Source organism: Microchirus variegatus (genome assembly GCF_963457635.1).
Source record: "Microchirus variegatus genome assembly, chromosome: 11".
Lineage (NCBI taxonomy): Eukaryota > Metazoa > Chordata > Actinopteri > Pleuronectiformes > Soleidae > Microchirus > Microchirus variegatus.
In genome coordinates this window covers 21668324-21692031 of record NC_139812.1, presented here as the reverse complement: position 1 = coordinate 21692031, position 23708 = coordinate 21668324, and the positions used below count along the sequence as shown (strand labels likewise).

General features: G+C 41.1%; 1 protein-coding gene across 1 annotated transcript in view; it reads right to left on the bottom strand.

Moving 5' to 3' along the window:
- The window catches only part of dachc (dachshund c), a gene marked incomplete at both ends in the record, with an annotated part of 37982 nt that extends 20638 nt beyond the window's left edge, over positions 1-17344 (bottom strand). The window contains 3 exons of the mRNA XM_083897724.1: positions 5-115; positions 6352-6461; positions 16758-17344. Of these exons, the coding sequence (XP_083753850.1) occupies positions 5-115; positions 6352-6461; positions 16758-17344 (808 nt within the window). The remainder of the gene's footprint in view (positions 1-4; positions 116-6351; positions 6462-16757) is intronic.
- Positions 17345-23708: the final 6364 nt, after the last annotated feature.

Sequence of the window (23708 nt, the reverse complement as noted above, 5' to 3'; positions counted from 1 at the left end):
TCACCCAGTCCATGGTTGTGGTCGCCGTTCTCCCCGTTTGGCCCGCCATGTTGCTGGTTACTGTGGTAACTGGCCATCGCTTCCAGCTTGATCTTCTTGGCCAGGGCAGACAGATCTGAGAAGGAGAAAGAGAGAGATATAAAGAAAAAAGTAAAAAAGGGAGAAAGAAGGAGGAGGGAGGAGGGGGGGGGCGATCAATAAGAGCCAGATCAATGGCCCCGGTGGAGGATTAGAGCAGTGGGTAGGCAGGAGGTTGTCATGGGAAGACAGAGGCCAGCCATTCATTCTGACTGCACCGCTGCACTGGCCATTTAGCCTGCCAGGGAATCAGCAGTGATAGGAACAAGCCAAGACATTCATCTCTCCCACACAGAGACAACACATCCCACAGCACAGCACACAGGACGACACTTTTAGACACAAAGCGCTCCTTTATCTCCACAAATTAGAACAGGGCTACGTTAGAGCAGGTTTTTAAAGGGAATCTAAAGGTGTCCTTTACCCTTTTTTTTTCCCAAGGCCATTTTGATCAAATTTAAAGACGTTGATGAAACGTGCACCGAGTTCCTTCGGGACGGTTCTTGGAAGAAGGGCAACTGATACAGACAGGGCTGCAGCGACGATTCCGATAATGGATTATTCATCGATCTTTTTTAAGACTGCTAAGATTCAGATGGCAAAGAAAACCTTGAGGAGTGTGCGCATTATTAATTGATTACTTTTATTCGATTGTTTTCTGGTTTTCCAGCTTCTTAAATGTGAATATTAGGGATGTGAATCTTTGGTTATCTCACGATTCGATTTCGATTCTTAGGGTCACGATTGGATTCAAAATCTTTTCTCGATTCATACGATCCTCGATTCAAACGATTCTCGATTCAAACGATTGTCGGTCCAAACGATTCTCGATTCATACGTTTCTGGATTCATACGATTAAAAAGATTCTCGATTCAAACGATTCTCGATTCATACGATTCTCGATTCATACGATTCTCGATTCGTATGTTAAGGCAAATTATGGCATCAAAACAATACAGTTTGTATCAATAATGTTATTTTTAAATAAAGTGAACAATTATTCATTATAAATAAAAACTGTACAAAAAAATTACTTGCATAAATAAAATCTTAGGCTAGCTGCCTTTTTCTCCCAGAAGTTACAAAAATAAACTGTACACAAATAACACAAACTGGTGATTTGTGTGGTTTTTCAAAATAGAAACTTAAAAAAAATTAAAATTAAAAAATTAAATCGATTTTTGAAGTGAATCGTGGATGGTTATAATCGCGATTCTTATGTGAGTTTTTGCTCTGTATAACAAAATAAATCATTAAAACTTGGTTTGTGGACAAATCCAGACATTCGAGAGCATCATCTTTTCCAGGTTTGAACCACATTTTATGGACCAAACAAGTACTCGATTAATTTGAGTAAACAATCCACAGATTACCGATTATTAAAATAATCCTTAGTTGCTGGGCGGTCGTTCTTGTCGAGCCCTAATCCACGATGCTGTTTCTGGTTAAGAATCAAAACAAAAAAACATGGGAGAGCGAAGAGGATTTCCCAAGAGAGGTCAAACTAAAGTGAAAGAGAGCAGAACGCCGAGGACTCAAGTCATACACTTGTAATAACAGCCTTAGATTAATTTTCTAATTTTTAAAACGTGCATTTCTGTTTTAACTCTCGTGCTCGTGTTTCTATTCTGCTCTCATAACAAAGACTAAAACGGCTAAATGACACCAGAGTTCCACGCCTTTTCGATCTCAATTATGCGAAAAAAGAAAAAAAAAATGACGCTGTCAACACTTTTTAAGGATCCACAGACACCCACGAGAAGAAGAAGAAGAAGAAGAAGAAAGAAAAAGAAGAGTGCAGATACTTTTTAATAGGGGTTGTGCACTTTGGGATGATGTGAAAATGGAGAGCGACGAAAAAAGTAGCCCACGGTTTTAATTTGTGTCTTGAACCTCTGGAGGTATAGCAGCTCTGACCCACACAGCAACCTCCGAAACATCTCCTGCCACAGAAAATTAAATGTGTCTTAATACAGACAAACACAGAGAATATTAGTTTTAAAAAAAAGCTGCTGTGGAAACGCAAACAAAAGCATAAGTCCTTCATTTCCTGGAGTTGGAAATATTAGTATAACAAAATGAAGTGCTGAGCGTCCACGACGATTCTGCTCCGTCCTGGTTTCTGTGCGTTCCTAACGACGACGACAACCAAAACAAATTGTTCCTTTTTCTTCTCATCTCATCTTCTCTTCTCCTCTTTCCTCCCCCTCCCTCCCTCCCTCCCTCCTCCCATCGCCTCTCCTTACTTTACCTTTTCAAATGTCAGCATCACAGCAGGACATAAGCCACCGTGTTGCGTGTGTGTGTGTGTGTGAGTGCACAAGGGCGAAGGGAAAGAGAGACTAAGGAGGATCACATCAAAGATTTTTTTTTTTTCCTCCTCCCTTTGCCTTTTTACGCTCAAATGTCCTCCCTCTCTCTGTCTCTTTCTCCCCCTCTCATGTGGCCAGTTCTAATCAGTAGGGCTGACATTGCCGCCGTGCCCTCTCCTTTGGTGGAAAAAGACTCTTTTCCCACTGAGAAAGATGCTCTTGAAACGCTCACACACACACACACACGGACGCACACAGACGCACACTCAAACACCTTTGAACAGTGAGAGGAAGTGGAGGCTAATAGAAAATGGCTTCTTTTGAGGCGGAGAATGAAAAGATCAGGTTGCAGTGAAGAGCACAAAGCCAAGGGCAACTTTGAGAGTGGTGAGGTGCCAACAATTACTTTTCTCCGTGCGGCACGCACACACACACGCGCACGCACACGCACGCAGAAACACGCACGCACACAAACAAGCCACAGTTGTCGCTCAAATAACAAAAACAACAAGCAGCATTACAGTCTTTGATCTAGATTATTAATCCACTACTAAATTAATGACTATTTTAAGTGCTTTTTAAAAGAATTAAAACAAGTTTTTTTGATCTTTCAGAAAGGGGTGGGGGGGGGGGAATCAATTCACATAAATCGCGATTCTAATCATCCACAATTCTGAATCGATTCATAAACTTAAATAATCTTTTTTTTTTGTTTATGAAGTTTTTTTTTGAAAAACCATATTTGTGTACATCTTATTTTTGTTACTTCTGGGAGAAAAAGGCAGCTAGCCTAAGCTTTTATTTATTTATAAGTTATTTGTTTGTACAGTAAGTAAGTTTTTATTTGTTTTGAATGAATAAATGTTAACTTTTGTCTTAAGTTTGCCTTTGTGTGATCACATTATCACATTATCTTATACAAACTGTATTGCTTTGATGCCATAATTTGCCTTAACACAGTATGCATTGTATCAGTTTTTGAATCGAGAATTGATTTTGAATCGAATCGTGAGACACCCAGAGATACACATCCCTACTTTCAGATTACACAGATTCTCGTCCACTCTTTTTTTAAGGCTTGCTTGAAAGACTTGGGTGAAAGTTTGATTACTGAATTACTATTTTCATAATCGATTCATCAGTTTTAGTGATTTTTCACTGATTAAAAGCAAGTTTTTAAGATTTTTCAGCTTCTTCAATGTGAATATTTTCTGGTTTCTTTGCTCCACATAACACATACATAAATAAAAACTGTTTAACTTTGGATCTGCAGACAAAACAAGACAATCATCATCAAAATCAAACATTTTCTGACATTTTCTGGATTACAGCCCTACTTTGATCAGCAAATTAGTAAAACGTAAACTCATAGCTGCTGATACAAGTAGGTTAGATGTCATTTAACCGGACGTTTCACAAAAAAAAAAAAAAAAATGCTTAAACGAGTCTTATGCAACTTCATCAGAAAGGACTTTGTGTTCTTACAAAGTCAAGAGGAAAAACATGGCACGCTTGCAAATTACGAGGCTGTATCTCATGTGTCAGCACTATCTATGCTAATTTTATTAATCAACACACAGGTTTTGACTGATTATGGGTAAAAAAAAAAAAGAAGTATCATTGTGTTGTTGGTATGCAAGTAAAAATAAAGTAAACGCCCCCTCCCGCTCCCTACAACCTGTATAATATCCCAGGAAAGACAAATTATTTGCAAGTCCCGACATTAAAAATGGTTACAAAAACCTTTTCATGAGAACTTTCTTTTGGGAATTTCAAATAGGAAATCATGTGAAATTTTAGATAATTTAATAGTTTGTTTAGTCATAAGCAGACATGCATTCAAAATAATACAATAAAAAACATGACAGACTAATTTGTATACATATATATATGTAAATATAACTATCTATCAATATCTAGCATTGATATTTAACTATATTTGCATTAAACTGGTTGTTTTCACCAAAGATTATGCTGCAATATGTTATTCGCTAACTATATTTAAGTTCCCATCCTTTCATTTTGAATATTTTCCATGTATTTCCATGAAACGTTTCCTTGTGAACTGCAAATGATCTACTTTATCATTTCTCTGTCCTTTTCATGACAACTTTATGCTATTAATAATCATAAGTCTGGACCAGCTCTGGCTCTGATGTGTCATCATCATAATCATCATCATCATTGACGATGAGGAGAACACAAATGCGCCGCCGACTCTTTGATCCTTAAAGGAAAACAAGTGTTTCACTTGTGTGACGCGTGTGATTCAGAACATCTGTGTTCCCATAAATCTCCCTGAAAGTTTCTTTGTTTTTGTTGTTTAAATAAATACAGGTGACTCAATATTCCCTATTTTTATGCCCGATACCGATTCTGTCTTTTATAATCCTTTTCTTAAAACACCTAATCTGTGAAGTTGTACTGATGTATTCACCACCTCGTCATTACCAGCCGTTTCAAAATCAATGACTCCCAAAGAGCAAGAAATTTAAAGCTCAGTTAAGCAAAACCTGCTGCCTGTGCTTAAACGAAGGTCTTATTTCATATTTGGGTTTTATGGCTCATATCACAATTTACTTTTTTTTCCTTTTCCAGATACCAAGTATCTATCTATCTATTTTATTTAACACCTGTCCAGTTTTAACGATAAGTAAGTGGGGAAGGGAAGAGTGACGTGAGGTGAGAGACATTCAACTGTAATACGCTACTTCACCAATAGATGTCGCTAAATCCTACTCACAGTACCTTTAATAAAGAGAATGACGGCAATTTGGTGGCTCTGCGATGAATAAATACAAACGTTTAGGGCAATTACGCCATTTTTTTCAATTGTTGGACGATCTAATCTAATTCTATTTTCGCAAAAAAATCATATATTTATAAGTTTATCCTTTCATTAGATAGTAGTTGGTAGTTAATGCTTCATTTTGTTTGAAATTGTCTTTAAAATTCAAATTGTTTTCGAAATATTTAGCGGAAAAATCGGATGCGTCTAATCTATCAATCTGTAGATTATGTTCCCGAGAAAAAAATATTATAGTTCTGACTTGAAACTCCGAGTTTTGAAATAAAAATCAGAAATTCTGACTTTAAAGTTCACGAAATTCTGACTTTAAAGTTCACGAAATTCTGACTTTTAAGTTCAAGAAATTCTGACTTTAAAGTTCAAGAAATTGAGATAAAAGTCAGAATTCTTTCATTAAACTCAGAAATTCAGACTTTAAAGTCAGAATTCTGAGATTTAAGTCAGAAATTCAGAAATTCTGAATTTAAAGTCAGAATTCTGAGATTAAAGTCAGAATTCTGAGAAAAAAGTCTGAATTCTGAGAAAAAAGTCAGAAATTCAGAAATTCTGAATTTAAAGTCAGAATTCTGAGATTTAAGTCAGAAATTCAGAAATTCAGAATTTAAAGTCAGAATTCTGAGATTTAAGTCAGAAATTCTGAAATTCAGAATTTAAAGTCAGAACTCAAATATTTTTTCCTCCATGGCCCTAATCTACTTCCGTAGTACGGTCCATAAACTGTTGGCAAATCTTTTACGAGACCTGCAAATGATGATTAAATTAAAAGTGATTTTTGTGTTTTATGGAGCAAAGAAATCAGAAAATATTCACATTTAAGGAGCTGAAAAATCATAAAGCTTCTTTCAATTATTGATTACAACGATTAATTCAGTCATCCATTAATCGAATAATCGTTGCAGCTCTCGAACAATCACAATGAGAACTTTCACCCTAATCTCTCCAGCCATAAAAAAAACAATCTGACAATAATCTGACAGAACACTGAATAAAAATTAAATAAACATCGAGTTCGGCATCAATCAATACAACTCCAAACATAACATTTCAATGCACTCATCATGTGTGTCATCTGTGTCATGTTGTTTCGTTCGAGCACACGTACGCACATGGGTATACATATGTACTGTATATGGTGAGGCCTGGGTGGTCACCTGCAGGAGGCATGATCCCAGCGTGCATCAGCCCACTGTGGGACAGCATGTGGTGGCCGCCGCCCTCTGTCACACTCTGCAGCCTCTTGGGCGGTCGTCCAGGCCTGGAGCTGCAGGCAGGAAAACACAAACAGGCCAAACATTAGTCATTAAGGCACTTTAATACTCCGCTCCCTCGGCCTCAGTCGGTGCTTTTTTTTTTTTTTTTTGTTCACGCTGAGACTGCGATGGGTGGCCCCCGGTGTTTCGAGAACACTGGTCGCTCATGTCTGTTAACAAAAAAAAAAAAACTCTCTGATCCTGCTGAAATATCAACAAGCACAACACAGAAGAAAACCCGAGCGCTTCCAGGAAGGCTGCTGCACTGCAAATCTGCTCTCCCCGTGGATACGAGCAAGCAGAAACGGAGTTTCCCTATGGCATCAATAAAACACCTCATTACGGTTCAGCTTACTCATTCATTTGTTTGCTTATTAAATGTTGTTTGCTCGCCTCCCCCTCCCTCTCCAGAACTGTCCTCGTGGGGTCGTTCATCCAACACCCCCCCCCCCCCCCCACCCCCACCCCCACCCTAAACCACCCTCCGTTTTTTTTTTCCCGCCATGTCACAACTTCTCAACAGAGGCTGCGACTGCGAGCAGATTCACATGGTTTGATTGAGCCAGGCATGCTCAATCAATCCTGGAGGAGGATTGTGTGTGTGTGTTCTTGTACTTGCGGCATACTGGGGACCAGTGAGGGTTTTTAACCAACAAAGTGAGGTCATTTTTACGAAGTGAGGACATTTTGGCCGGTCCTTTCATTCAAATCACTTCCTTAGGTTGTAAGCATGCTATACTCGTTTTTCTTTTTCCGGCCCAGGTGTTTCACACACGTTTTGCTCTGGGGCTCCACCTGCAGACATTTTATGGTACTGCACACAGTAGTTCTTTGAAGATGTCATTCGTGAACTAGATATTTGTAATTGTGTTGATTTATAAAGTGGAAATGCTGGTCCTCACTTTGTTAGCAACCCGGTCCTCAGTATGCAGCAAGTACAAGAATATATATATGTGTGTGTGTGTGTACTTGCGGTATACTGAGGACCAGTTAGGGTTTTTAACCAACAAAGTGGGGTCATTTTTACGAAGTGAGGACATTTTGGCCGGTCCACACTTTGTTTTCATTCAAATCACTTCCTACGGTTGTAAGCATGCTATACTCTGTTTTTAACAGAGGTCCTCAATTTGGTACAAAAAAACAGTTTTCCAGCCCAGGTGTTTCACACACGTTTTGCTCTGGGGCTCCCCCTGCAGACATTTTATGGTACTGCACTGATTAGTTCTTTATAGATAGTCATTCATGAAGTAGATTGTAGATTTGTAATTGTGTTGATTTATAAAGTGGAAATGCTGGTCCTCAATATGCAGCAAGTACAAGAATGTGTGTGTGTGTGTGAGTGAAAAACTGTCAAATATCACTTTGGCTCTGACTAAACGGTGTGAATGTTCTGACGGAGGAAATGACACGGGCCACATCAGCTTTAATGACAAGCAAGCGCGGCTCATCTCCTTTCATGCCATGCGGGCCTCACATTCGGTAACATGAGTCTGTGTGAGCATGTGTGTGTGTGTGTGTGCTATTAAGAAAAGGGGGGGAGAAAATAAAAAAAGACAGAAGACGGAAGAAGGTGTGACAGCGAGCGAAAGAAAGGGACGGGACAATGCGCGTGGAAAGGGAGATGCAAGGGAAAGATGAGGAGGTGTAAAGTGAGAGGAAATGTAAAGAGGGAGAGTCTGAGAAAAGGTGGGAAAAAGAGTCAAAAAAAAATAGAAGGAAAGAAATAAAGAAGGGAGGGGGGGATAGACGATAGCAGCAGCTTCCTAGCGTGGGGTGTCTTTGAGCAGATTTTAATTAGAATCTAATCCAGCCGTCATTAAGGCCCCATAAACGAAGCTGTCAGTCAGGAGATTAATGGCGCCTCATTTGCATATTGCATATAATTCATCAATTACCCAACAGAAAGGACCAATCCCCTGTTGACACACCCACTGGCTGAGAGAGGGAGGGAGGGAGGGAGGGAGGGGGAGAGAGAGATGGAGGGGGACAAAAAAGACAGAGAGGAAGATGTGTAGTCGCAAACTGTGGGAGAAAAACAGGTAGCTTGGCGTATGAGTGTGTCTGTGTGCATGAGAGTGCACACCTGTATGTGTGTGTGAGTGAGAGTGTGTGTGTGTGAGTGTGTGTGTTCCTGGCATGTGTGCGTACGAAGTGTTCAAAGGTTAATTTGATGAGCCGATGAGCTCCACAGTTCCTGCCCTCGGTTTTAATGAGTTGTTATTATTGTCTCTTATTATGGGCCCAGACCGACTGGGATGTGACAGCTGACATCAGATATCACACACACACACACACACACTGTCACACACACACACACTGTCACACACACACACACACTGTCACACACACACACACACTGTCACACACACACACTCTCTCTCCCACACACACGTACACCTGCTCACTCCCTGCCAAATAGACAGTGAGAAAGACACACTCAGGTAAGAGGGATAAAGCCATGAAAGTGTGTGTGGACGTACAAGAGTGTGTGTGTTGTGCCTTCACATCACATAGTAGTATTATTATTTATTTTTTTGGTGCTGCATATATATATATATATATATACACAGTATATATAGAGCAGCATACTGCGCTTTAACAAAAGCAGGAAGTGTATTTTTAGGTCTCCAGTTTGAAGGGTAACGCAACACACTTCCAGTGTAACTGATGTTGAAACATATCAAATGAACACACACACACACACCCACACACACACACACACACACTCACAGGCAAACACCAGTAGGGGGAAATAAAATACACACAGAGACCAAAGTCTGTGGTTTTTTTTTTTTTTACTGCAGCCGCTTCCCTTTCCCTTACTACTGTTTATTTATACACACTAATTAATGGCCTGTGTGAGTGTGTGTGTTGATGGGTGTGTGTGTGTGTTTTGTGTGTGCCTTTGTGTGTGTTGCATTTTGGGTTTGGGGAATGGGAAGGTGTGGGGGGGGGGGGGGGGGGGTGGGGGGGTGTGTGTGTAAAAAAAAGTGGAACCTAATTTTGTGTTTAGTCTGCAAGTGCGTTGATACATCAAAGTGACCCGTAGAGGGAGGTCTGTGTGTGTGTGTGTGTGTGTGTGTTACGTGTGTGTGTGTTAGGTTGGAGAGCACCGGTTCCCTGAGGTAGGATTAATGAAAAAGCCTTTCATGGAAAAGTCATCAAGCTGAGGGGATGGAATGAGAGAGAGGGGGGGGGGGGGTGGGTGGAGAAAACAGTGCATTGTGTGTGTGTATATGTGTGTGTGTGTGTGTGTGTGTGTGTGTGTGTAGAAGCGAGGAGGGGGTGTATGGCTTATGACCTCTTTGTCTCAAACTTTAATTAAAATCTCACCCAGACGTCCTCCCTCATGCCAACGCACTGCCCACACACACACACACACACACACACACACGCACAACACACACGCACACACGCACACACACACACACACACAGTACAGTGAGTTCTGCCCTGCTAACTTCACATGCATGTTACCTGAAACATGAAACGGCAAACATGGCAGCTGGAGCTTAGCACAGGTGGAACGGAGACAAAAACGCAACAAAGATGACAGATCTCTTTCTCTGTCTTTCATGCAAACACACACACACATGCATACACACACACACACACATGCATACACACACACAGACTGGAGGGGGAAAGAGAAAAAGTAATGAAAGAGGAGGAAGTGTTACAGTCAAAACACTGCAACAGCTACTGGCTTTGGAGGAACTGAGGTGCTGATAGGTAGCAGCTGTGTGTGTGTGTGTGTGTCTTTATGTGACTCTTTGTAGGAGAGGAAGAGAGGAAAAAAAAAAAAAAAGGAGAACTAGCTCAAACAAGATTTTGTTTGGAATATATTAGCGGCGGTTTACAGCTCCCATCCTTTCAATCTGTGTCTATCACGCGGGTTTGTATTCGCCGTCACGGTCCGGTTTGATAAATCATATCGTCGGCGGGGCCGCGTGCAGGAAAAATCTTATGCTGCTGGTTAGAGAGGAGGCAAGAGAAAGATTGATGGCGTGATCTCGCTCGCAAATCGAGGGCTGAAGAAGAAGACGATGAAGAAGAAGAAGCTTTTTTTTTCTCTCCTCCCTGTGCCGTTGTTATTAGGAGAGACTCTGTGATGATGTCATGACAGAGGCAGGCGGGACAATACAAACACTGTCTTTCACACACACACACACACATTCACAGCCGTTTGACCATCGCAAGAATCTGATCTCCTCAACTGATACCGCCTTTACATTCCTCTCCCACATTCCAGGGTCAAGACGATGTCAAACCTGTGTGTGTGTGTGCATGTGTGAGAGAGAGAGAGTGTGTGTGTGTGTACTCCATTTAGACCTGTCATAGTAGGAGACATGGAGGCCCTCTCTACCTCATCATCCTCTTCTCTATAAAACATCAAAAGAGTGGGGAGGTGAAAGTTGACCTGAGAACCCCATCCCAAAACACACACACATTTGTTATTATATCTTAGTGAGGACATAATGCATTCCAAAGCCCCTTAACCCTAAAACCAGGTCTTAACCCTGAAAAAGGCTGTTTAAAGTTGTGGACACCAGATTAAAATGTCCCCACAAAAATAGGTTAGTACATTTTTTTGGACCTCACAAAGATATAAATACAAGCACACACACTTCCACACATACACACCTCCTCCTCCTCCTCCCCTTCTTCATCTTATGGCTGCTCACTTTGACAGTGAGTTATAGCGTGGCAGTGGGACACAGCTTTGAGGAGCCCACCTTCCCATGCACACACACACAAACATTCAATACACACACACACACACACACACACAACCTAAACAAAGCCTCATCCCCATAACCACAAACTCCATAATCTTAACCCCAAACTTGAACCAGTTCCCAAGAAATTAGGACTACCGGTCCTGACAAGGTCAGTGTTTATGCCAGAAAAGGCTCTAAAGAGGTAACAAATACAAGTGTACATACACACACACACACACACACACACACACAAACACCACGCTTGCCGCTGCCAACTTGAAGGGCCAAGATTTGCCACAGAGAAACCAGAAAAAGCAAGCTTTTGTTGCACTCCACAGGACACTGCATCTCCTTTATCAATCATTCTTTGATTGAACTACATTTCCTTTGTTGGGCCTGATGTTTATTCCACACCTGCTTATTAATAGATATTTAAGCCATGCATTTACCCCCTTTTATCTCTGCCGATGTCAATTACCCATGTTCTGAGGTTTCACTTTTTTTTTTTTACTTCCACCATAACACAGTTATATCAGTTTTCACCACAAGTAAAACTCCAGTAGCTTTTTTTCTAAAAGCTGAGTCTATTACATGTTCTGCCCCTGAACATGGATGTTTTTGTGTTTAATTATTAATGAACTACAGCAGAGGTGTTAAACTCAAATGACCTGTGGACCAATGAGCACCGAGTCTGGTCAAGAGGGGGCCGGTCAAGAGAAAAAGGTAGGGTAAAAAAACAACAACTCTTTAGTAGAACTTATAACTCATTTAAAGGCACCATATGTAAGAATGTGGCCAAAAACGGTTACTACACTCAAATTCAAAATACCGAGATCTTTTAGGTTTCGTTTTCTCCGCCATTGTAGCTCAGGCATAACTGGCGACCCGTGGTTGCTCAGCAGCTGAGACTCTACCGACTGCAGTGACTGGTAGACGGCGGTAGGTGGCGCCACATGCCAAAACATGATTTCAATTTGCAGACTGCAAAAAAATATTTTTAATGCAAATATTTTGTCTGTACTGTTGTTGTTGGTGAGTTCAGTTTGTTATATGAACATTATTCCTGAGTCTCTGTGACATATTAGGAGGATTTTATGGTCAGTTGCTTTAGAGATTTATAACATAATGCACCTTTAAGATATACATGATGATTTGTCACAGAATTTCAAAGTAAAAGTGCAAAACAACACCGTAAAAAAAACTAAATTTATGATGCAAATATTATTATGAAATTTTAGTAATATGAAAAACAGACTTTATTAATTTATTGTTGAATGTAATACATTTAATTATGATAGTTACAACTGAATGTATTATATATTATATATACATATATACGTATAAACATATACACACATATATATGTATATATACATATATATATATATATTGCTCCGTTTAAAGGAAGAGGACATCCACGTTTTCATAGTGGGCCGCAAGTAATCGATTTAGAGGCCACATGTGGCCCACGGGCCGCCAGTTTGACACCTCTGAACTATAGGAGACCAATGCATATAACTCTTTCTGTGCCAGATACCAAAAAGCAAACAATATATATCATTATTAATATGATTTTTAATATAATTTGGACCAACTAACGCGCCGCTGCAGTGATGATAAGACACGTATCTTCAAAAGTCTTAGTGATTCAAAGATGTTTATGCAGTCAAATGACTTTTTTTTATGACCAATGTCGTAGGGAGGGGTGGCATTTGTGTGTCGTGTTTCCATACCGAGCACACATTTCATACTCGGGTGTATATTATACACACACACACACACACACACATATACTGTTTGACCTGGTCGAGCTGTTTGATGTGTTTTTCTCGCTGAGAATGAAACTGTTCCTTTGTGAGCGAGAGAGAAAAGGAGGACGGAGGATCGGGTTGCCTCCTACACACCGTGTTCTCTCTGTGGAACTAATGTCATTTAGCAGCAAAGCCAGCAAACACACGGGCGTGACCGTGTGAGTTTGTGCATGTGTGTGTGTGTGCGAGTGTGTGTGTGTGGAGGTGACAGACAGAGCAGAAAGTGTGTGTGTGTGTGTGTGTGTGTGTGTGTGTGTGTGTGTTTGTGTCACCTATGCATGAATTATAACTAAGCTTCGACTGAGGGTGAAGTCGGCCCTTCTTCATGGTTTGATGAGTCAGTGGTCAGGGTGTGTTTTTATGTGTGTGGTCCAGCTATTGCTTATGTTGTGGGGACCTAAATGTGTTTACATAGTCACACTATTGGGGATTTTCTTTCTTAAGGGTGAAAAAACACAAATGATTAGGTAAAAAGGTAAGAGAAAGGTTACATTGGCGTCACGGTAAAGGTTAGGGTTAAAACAAAATATACAAAGGTACGGCTAAGGACTGGATAAGTCTCCATAAAATCCATGTAATGTCCTGTGAAGTCATGGAGGCACAACCATGCGTGTGTGTGTTTACTCGCGCACACACACACACACACACACACAGCAGGGGTAAAAGAGTGAGACAAAGAGGAGAAGAGGGGAAAAAAAAAAACCATGATAACAGAGGGCATTTTCACAACCTCTGCTTCAGAGTGTTTGAATTTAATCTTTAAAAGAAGAAAAAAAAACCCCCAGCGAACGAACAAACAGCCGAGAGAATAAACAGCGGGGATCCGTGTAAAAGGGGTTTCCGTTTTTAGTCGTGTGAAACAATCCGACATGGCTGTTAATTCTCCGCCAGCTTGTCTGCACTGCACTGGACTGGACTGGAAAATAATAAGTGATGTCTGTCTTAATCAGTAACCAAAGAAAAACAAATGAGCGGCGACACGCTCGCACACACACACACACACAGAACATCATATTTGTGGAGATGTTCTGAGAACTTTGACTCGAGCTTCCTTCCTGTTTAAATAAAACAACTTCATTCCCACTATGTTTGTCTTGTTTTTAATCCGCGTTGCTGCATCCACATCAGATTAGCCTATAATGTAACGGGGGATGATTCTAATGGCCCTCAGACAAAGAATCACACGAGTCTTTTGAAGGTTTCACCCGAGTGATGTTTCCACATCTCATTAACTAAAAGCCGTTTTTCGAGCGTCGTCTGCGGATAATTAGAGATGTTGGGAGGGCTAACGTGTTTTCAAAGTCGTAGAACAACGTTTGCCAGCATTAGCACCTGACACGGAGGAAATCCCAAAGCAGCCGGAAGACGTGTCTGGATTGAGTCTTGGTTTGCGGGGGCCTCAGATACTTACATACGCAGGTGTTAATCCCAGCTCGTGGAGCTGGGAGCTGATTCTTGCAATAGTTTGTTCGTGGGTTTTTAGCTCACCAAGTCAAAGCTTGTCTCAAAAACTAACACCTGGTGTTCAAATCAAAGCATTAAGATTAAAAAAAAAAAAAAAAAAGGACCTGGATGATTTGACCTCCACCCAAGGAAAATAAAAGACGAGGTTTAAAAATAGTTTTAAGTCGTGTCACATCTTGATGCATCCCCAATCTGCATATAATGGCAGGTGTAAATTGGATCATTCATGCTCCGAGGAGGGCGGATTAACTATCAAACAATACGAATTCCCCAAACTGGGGGATAATCCGCACTCCTCTGGATTCAAATCCATGCTGTTATGAGCATGTGGTCTGCACAGGAGCAGACTGGGGTTCACCAGGAAACCACAAATCCCGTCCAATTTAGGCCCAACTTTTTTTCGAAACATCTCTGCGGGCGTTTTGGATTGATGACCCGCGTAGGCCCGGTCACCATTGGAAGTTCTGCAAAACAGCTCATTTGCATAATCGCATCATAAACACCGAGAATTCATTTAATCATCTTCTCTGTTCTGATGCTCAGGGCTAAAGAGTGTTGATATGATAAGACAGCGAGTTATTAAGGAAGGAGAGAGAGAGAGAGAGAGACGGAGGGAGGGAGAGTGAAGAGAGCAAAGGGATCAGTGAGTGAGTGAGTGAGCTTGTCCTGATTTAAGCTGCCGCTTGGGGCCAAATGAAAATTAATTAATTTCTGTGAAGAATCAATTTCTCAGAATGACAGTGTCAGATTCAATGTGTACAAGTGTGTGTGTGTGTGTGTGCGCGGAGAGAGAGACTGTGTACATGTGTGTGCATGTCAAAGAGAGAGAGAGCGAGAGAGAGAGAGAGAGATCACAGCCTGAGATAACACGACAAACTTTAAGAGTTTTCCTTTTAATTAGGATTACTAAAATTCATTATCATCAACATCATCATCATCATCATCATCATCACCATCACCCCCAACTTTCATCGCCCGTTAAAGCAGTAATTAGGAAACAAGCCCAGCAGCGCTAACGTGGCGAATAAAAGGGGGGCCTACAATCAGTCACCTTCAAATAGTTTACAACCTGCAGCACAATCAAAAACAAATCACACTTAATCAGAGGAAATAAGTGATAGAATATCCCTTTATGGTCGACATGTGGCCTCTGGAAGTCATCACTTCCCCCCCCCCCCCTTTACCTGAGATGGATCTAACGCAGGTATCAGTGTAAGGTCAAAGGTCAAAGCCAGTGGAATATCAGCGCCAAATGAACATAATAAAGATTGATCATACGATGATATAAAGTTTGAGACGTAAACGCACGATCGGGGAGTGAATTCTGCCTCGGACGTGTCCATAAAGAAGTTTAACAACCACAATTAACTTTTACTTTGTCGTTTTCTTATCCGACATTCATCGCAGTAACTATCCATAGTCGGGATAGTTATCCAAGTCCTGAAACGCTGCATTAATATGATGCTTTAATAGTGTTATCTAAAACCACCATGTCAGTGAACATGACAATAACCAGGGACAGGACATGATCAGCAGATAAGAGAAGGTGAGGTGTGAGACAGGTCAGTACAACATGTCCAAATCAGGTCATTACGATAATCGTTTTCAGATTAGTTCACATCTATAATCATTAGAGGATAAATACTGGTTTTTATTCTTGTGTAAAAGCTGCACAAAAACAGTTATATGTGGTTTTAAACTTATTTATAGACTTGAAAAGTATAAAAGGCTTATTGAACAGAAATGTTAAACAAATCGGAGATAATCTAGATTATTTTCATTATGGATTAGTTGTGAATTGCACGTTTTCAAACTAATTATGTTCAGTTTGTAGTCATATTGCATCAGATAATCACATAATAGCACTTTAATTTAAAACACTTATTACAGAAAATAAAAAAAACACTCAAAAATAGTTAATCAATCACTTGATCCTGCCTTAAAGCTATATACTATATAATAATAATAATAGTAATAATAATAATATAAATGAATTATAGCACTAACCTATAAAGTGTGATTTATTACATGTAAGGCTGGGTGAAAAATAAAGTTTCATTACGATAATTATCGCGATAAAGTACGGGATAATTAACAATTTAGTTTTGCTCCCGAGTGGAAGTTGGAAGTTAAATGTGGTTTTAAACTTCCCTTACGACACAAAAACAGCAATAACTTCGAGTTAAAGTTAATCACTATATCACTAAACTGTCACTTTCGCATCTTAAACACATTAAAACATAAAATGGCTGACCCCCGGGTCACCGTCCTGACCCGGCCCCCCCCCCCCCCCCTCCTCCCCTGACCTCACCTTGCGTTGGTACAGTCGCTGTAGAGCGTCTCGAAGTCCTGTCTGGAGATGAGTTTGCAGCGGTTCACCCCGGGCTGGATGGCACCGAGCCCCCGCAGGACCCGCACCTGCTCTACGTTGCACACCACCGGCGTAATGTCCAGCCGTTTCAGCTTGGTGTAGACGGTGTGGAGCCCCCCGACCAGGTGCTTGAGGAACACGTCGAACGCCTGCGGCAGGCAGATGAGCTCCGTGTCCCTCACGGTGAACGAGGCCAGCTTGGCACCTTTCACCTCCACCAGCTTACACTCGTTGTTCTGCGGCGTGCTCTCCACGGGCGACGGCGTGGCGTACACGGGCTTGCCGCTGCCGGACAACAAGGGCGCCCCTCCGGTCTTTAGCGGCGCGCCGTTCGGGAGCAAGAGTTCCGCGCGGAACTGGTGCAGCAGCGCCGGGTGAGCCACCGGAGGAGCCGGGGACGAGGCGGCGGAGGTGGCCGCAGGTGGCGGGGAGTTGGTGGCCGGAGAGACGGAACTCGGCGCCGCGTGGTGCGCCAGCGAAGCGGCCGGGAGCAGAGCCTGAGCAGCCGCGGTTGCCATAGTAGTCATGTCCGGCAATTTACACTTTTCTGACAAGGGAAGAAGAAAAAAAAAAAAAAGTAAACTTTTACGTAAAACTATTAAAGAAATCAAGTCAATCGGCTGCGGAGCGAAAGGGAAGTGCGCATGGATTATGCCAAAGAGGAGAGAGGGGGATGATAAAAGAAGAAGAAGAAGGAGTCAAGATCCGTGCGTGGGAAAACAGATCATCACATAGTTGATTCAGAATGAGAGGAGGATTGTCTCCGAGCTGGAGGAGATGCTACTGTCACATTATCATAAAGAGGAGGAGCGTGTTCTTAGAGAGTGAGAGACACTTTCACAGACAGAGAGAGAGAGAGTCAGAGGAAAAGATCAGCCCACACAAACTTAGGATAAGCCTGTTTATAAACGCCTAAATAAAACACACTTTTTAATAATATCAACACTTGTAGTGGGACTTAGAGGATCTGTGGCCTTAATCATCTCCTTTACTGCAGTTTAAACCTTCACAGTATAATCTTTACTCAACGCAAACATGACACTAATAGTCGTGCACTCACAGCCGATATATATATATATATGTATATATATATATATATGTGTGTGTGTGTGTATATATGTGTGTGTGTATATATATATATGTTTATATACCATACATGACACTAATAGTTGTGCACTCACAGCATATACATATACATATATATATGTATATATAAATATATATATATGTATGTGTGTGTATATATATATATATACATAATGTGTGTGTGTGTATGTATATATATATATATATATGTGTGTTTATATACACACATACATGTATGTAAAAATAAAAACATATACATATATGTCTCTCTCTCTCCCTATCTATCTATCTATCTATCTATCTATCTATCTATCTATCTATCTATCTATCTATCTATCTATCTATATATACATATATATATACATATATATATACATATATATATACATATATATATGTATGCATGTATATATTACATTACATGTCATTTACCAGACGCTTTTAGCCAAAGCGTCGTACAAGGGAATTGAGTACAACCTGTCGGAGGTGGAGTTGTCTCTGTATATGTATATATGTATATGTATATATATATATGTTTATGTGTATATATATAAACATATATAATAATAATGCATTATATTTGAAGGCGCCTTTCAAGACACTCAATATATATATATATATATGTCTATATATTTATATGTACATGTCTATATACAGACATATACATATATGTCTATATATGTACAATTCTATATACAGACATATAAATATATGTCTATATATGTATATATGTACATGTCTCTATACAGACATAAATATGTCTATATATGTATATCTATATACAGACATATGTATATATATGTACATGTCTATATACAGACACATAAATATATGTCTATATATGTACATACATATATATGTGTATATACATATACACACATATATATATATCCTCTAACTATAACTCATATGTACAACCATAATAATATACAGCAATTATTTCTGTATGTTTTTTTTTTTTTAAAAGCTAGATTCATCATAAATACATGTATTTATGGTGAACTATGTCTTTGTAGTTCCATACCAATACAGACACTTTTATTTAGAAAAATCCTGTGAAATATCATCACAAATATTGTTACTGCCGTATCATAATAGAATATGCTGATAGAATTGTTCAACCCATATCTCCCACCCCCTTCTGGACAGTTGCTTTCCCCCCAAAACTTTGATAATTTTTCCCCTCCTGACCAGACTTGATGCTCCGTGGCCCCCTGGTCATTTGAGTTTGACACCCCTGCTTCAAATGTGTACTTATATATGAGGTATTGACGGATCAACACCGGCTTTAAACCAGCCTGGAACCCAGACACCCGCTCTCGCTCTCTCTCTCTGTCACTGTTTACATGGCTGCCAGCAGGAACAGAAGGGAAAAACAGATTTTAGCCACTTAACAAAAGGCTCACCTAATAAAATCTACCCCCTGCTTAAGTCTCAGAGATATTAAGAACATGTTCAGCACTTTGTCGCACTGGATGGAAGCCTTTTTCTCTGCCTGGAAACTCAAGTTTGTTAAACCGCTCAATCACCTGCACTGAAGTCCATAGAGTAAACCAGTGTTTTTTTGTTTTTTTTAGCTTGCAGGGATACAGGAGCTGCTGTTGTGCTGCTGCTGCTGCTGCCTCATTTGTTAAGTTTGTGTCACGTAGGTCAACCCGGACAAATGATGCCAGATTCCAGAGGTATAAAATAACACATTTGAATTTACTGGTGGAGGCAGCTGTGGATGAACAACGCCTGTATGCTGTGGTGTTAAATCGCTGATTTTCTCAATGGACTTTGGTGCGAGGAGAGTGAAAGGTTTGGAAACTTTAGTTTAATGGAAAAAGATGTCTAATGGCGAGAAAAGGCCATTGTTTTTCATAGAAATGCAGAGAACACAAGTTTGTAGGAAAAACCTCATGGATACTGAACATTCCCATGTTTTCTCCCAAACAACAGGTAAATAACAATTAAACAACAATTATCTACGCAGTTTAAAGAAAGCTGAAATACAACACATAATAATAATTAAAGCTGAAGGTAAAAGAGACTTTATATCACCTGTTACCTCATATTTACAATGTTTTTGGTGAAGCTCAATGTAAACACGGTTAAAGGCACCATATGTAAGAATGTGGCCAAAAACAGTTACTACACTCAAATTCAAAATACCAAGGTCTTTTAGGTTTCGTTAAGTCCGCCATAGTAGCGCAGACGTAACTGACAACCCGTGGTTGCTCGGCAGCTGAGACTCTACTGACTGCAATGATGCCACATGCCAAAACATGATTTCAAATCATAAACATGATTTGCCACCTTTTTCCGGTCAGTTGTCATGGAAACGCGTCATGCGTTAACGCTAGTGCTGTGCAATAGGTTAACGCACATTAACGCACAACGCATTTGCATGACGACTGACGGGGGAAAAAGACGAGCCTGACGTCATGTTTGCGTGCCACGACACCGGAATCCAGGCACCGTTTACCAGTTAGCTCCGTTAGCTGCGTTAGCTCCTTTTAGCGCCGTTAGCGCACTTGCAGTCGAACTGGAGCGGTCTGTTTATATGTGTGCCTCTGTTTTTAAAGTTTACCGTTACTTTAGAGACTCATTTTAACAATCCGGAGTCACGTAAACATGACGTCGCGCACGTCTTTCTCCGGTCAGTTGTCATGGAAATGTGTCATGCGTGTTAACGGTGATGCCGTTAACTGTCGCTATCGCGTAAGCTCGCCCCAGCACTATTTTTTACGCACTGCAGTCAAAAGACCTTTAGCTCCAATCTTGCGTACCACTAGCGATACACATACCACAGTTTGAGAACCCTTAAGTAATTGTAACTGCTGCACGTTGGGCCGTTTGGACATCAGCAGACAATCTGAACGTGAAGGACCCAGAAACCCTTTCCCCCGAGAGAGAGAGAGAGAGGGTGTGTACAAGAGCTCGTAAGGCTGCGAGGGTGCCGTAACCTTGGCTTGACAAATTGACCTCTTTACCTGTTCTCTTGTAATGCTTCCTCATCCAGTCTGCACACACACACACACACACACACTCGCGCGCACACACACATCATTTACATACGGCGCTCGCAGTCCTTTCAAAGTGGCTTTCACGGAACATTGTGCTGATAATGATCTTGGTCGTGAGGGAGAGAGAGACACACACACACACACACACACACAGATCTCCAGAGACCATCTCGCCATAAGACAAGAGGGAAGAGGATAAAACTCTGACTGTACTCCAACTCAAAGGACTCCCAACACCCTTTTCCCTCCCCACACACACCCCCCCCCCCCTCACCCCCTCACCCCAGCCCTCTCTCCAATAAGCCCTCTTGTGTTTTTTAATTGGCAGAAATTAATCTTTAGGATGTAGATGGTAGATTTACATTCATTAAAAGTCAAGAGAGGAAGCCAGGCTTGATGCTAATCAAATCTGCTTAATTATGCTTAACATGAGTATCTCCAGGGGAAGAGAGAGAGAGAGAGAGAGAGAGAGAGCAGGAGAGAGGGAGGGAGAAAGAGAGATAGCTAACTGGAACTTTTTACTTTTTGCCTTTGATAACTCCTGCTGAGTATGGCCTTTTCCTCGCCAAAGAGAAATGTCACGACTCTCTCCCTCTCGCTCTCTCTCTTTCTTTCTTTTTTTCCCGTAGAAAACACACTGATAAAGCCATCATCAGTGTTACGCCGAGCTGATTCATGTTGGAATTTTCCCACCTTAAACTGTTCCCGAGCTGTGAAATGTTCAATTTTAGTCGCAAAGCGTTCGGAGGCCCCGTGTGTGACTAAAACTGAACACTTAGAAAGCGTGCAATTTTAGCCTCAGAGCCCGGAGTTTTTGGGGCTTTAATTTGAGGTTATGGCGTCAAATGTTGACACGTGTGATGATAAATTAGAAGCCATAATTGTGACGAGTAAACGTGTCATGTCTTTAAAGTCAAACTCCTTTTCACTGAGGGCCACCTCAGCATAATGTTTGCCCACAAAGAGCCAAATGTAACTGTTAAGCCCAATTTATACTCCTGCGTAAAGTGCTCTATGTCAATTACGGAGACCCCTCTACGTCGACGGAGAGCCTGTTGGAGAGTCTCTCCGTCGTCTCTGGCTGCACAAAATATTTTTTAAGTGTCCATCACTCCGTCAAGGGACAACGGAGACGGCAAAGGGCTGCGATTGGTCCTCAGGACAAGCCAAGATAACGCTGCTCTGTGCCGAGCGTCCACAGAGGCGGAGCTGATCACCGCAGACAACGTCGCTGCCAAACTCTTAATACGTCATATCTTATGCACACAGCACGTTTAGACTCTAAATGGCTAATTTCACGCCTCAAATGATCTTAAAACTGCGTTCCGTGACACAGAAAAGTGAGAAACGGCCACTGTTTCAATCTTATTCAGCTGCAATAACAACAACAGTCTTTCTCTCTCGGACGCCATTGCTCACGGTAGCCAAAAGCACAACAACCTTTGCGTAGCAACCCCTACTGACCGGGTGGGAAATTGCAGTGCGTATCCGGCACCACGACGGAGAACTATGAAGGCTCGAGGGGTCTATGCGATTACACAGTTACGCAAGTGGCCTTAAGACAGAATAAATGTCACTAAATGTAAACACACCCTCAGAAAAAGACTTTGAAGCACTTGCAGCCACAATAAAGCTAGCTTTCGAAGGCTAACTTTGGCATACTTGGCTCCTTGTTTGGTGTCAAAATGCCGACGTAGATTGTTCTCTTTGACGACCGACACCGCCTCATAACACAAAAGACATACCGGTTGAAACTGCCTTCCATCTGCATCAATCTTTCTCTTCCTGGACATATTTCAATCTCAATTTCATTCGTCGCATGATGCATCTACAATGATACACTGCAAACTAGCGACGTCACTTCACGGGTTACACAATCGCCATGCATTGTGGGAAATGTAGTTTATGGTCAACACACGCCTTAACCCTTTAAGGTATGCACCACGAAAAAAAGCAAAAGGAAAAATTTCAAATACAGGCCTCTACCAAACGGTTGAGACGTCTGTTCATAATAAACCTGGTTTGCATAATTCATAAATTCAACATTCAGAACAAGTCACATTAAGTGTTAGTGAGTTCAGCTTGATGCATTTTTCAATGAGATATAGTGACTTAAAGTGTGGTCCACCAAATGGTTGAGTCGTACCTTAAAGGGTTAAGGTAGCGTAGACCTCGCGGGCCACTTAAATTGACATGGCGGGCCACATCTGGCCCCCGGGCCTTGGGTTTGACACGTGTGCTTTAAAGGAATCACTTTTTCGCGCTGAAGGGAACACATGCAGGTTAGGTTTCAGGACTCCCTGGTGGGAAGTGACTTTTTCCTCACAACAGGAAGGTCATTGGTTTAATTCATGCAGCAGCTATTGTGCTTAAACTCCCCTGAAATGAAACAATGAGCCTGATATTGAATGTAATATCCCTCCAGTGACTGGACTGCAGAAACACAACATGTGATACAAAGGGGAAGACGGCAAGAACAGAATCCGTTGTATAACTGTGTGATATTAAAGGGGAACTCATGTTTTGAATGGAGCTCCTGCCAATCACCAGGACAACTTTATATACAAGCATCATAACAATAATAATTCTCCTGATCCTCACACCTCGTAGGCCACTTCTTGTTCCACCAGGGAACATATTCTCCCTTCACTATATTAAGCCACGTTAATTAATAATTTATATATTCCTCTAATTGCTTCAGTACACTTATTATTCTTAGATTTACCTTCCCGCGCTTGGCCCACTTGCATTCGTTTTTGCCGCTATATTATTTCAGAGCCATATGTTAGGGGATGTG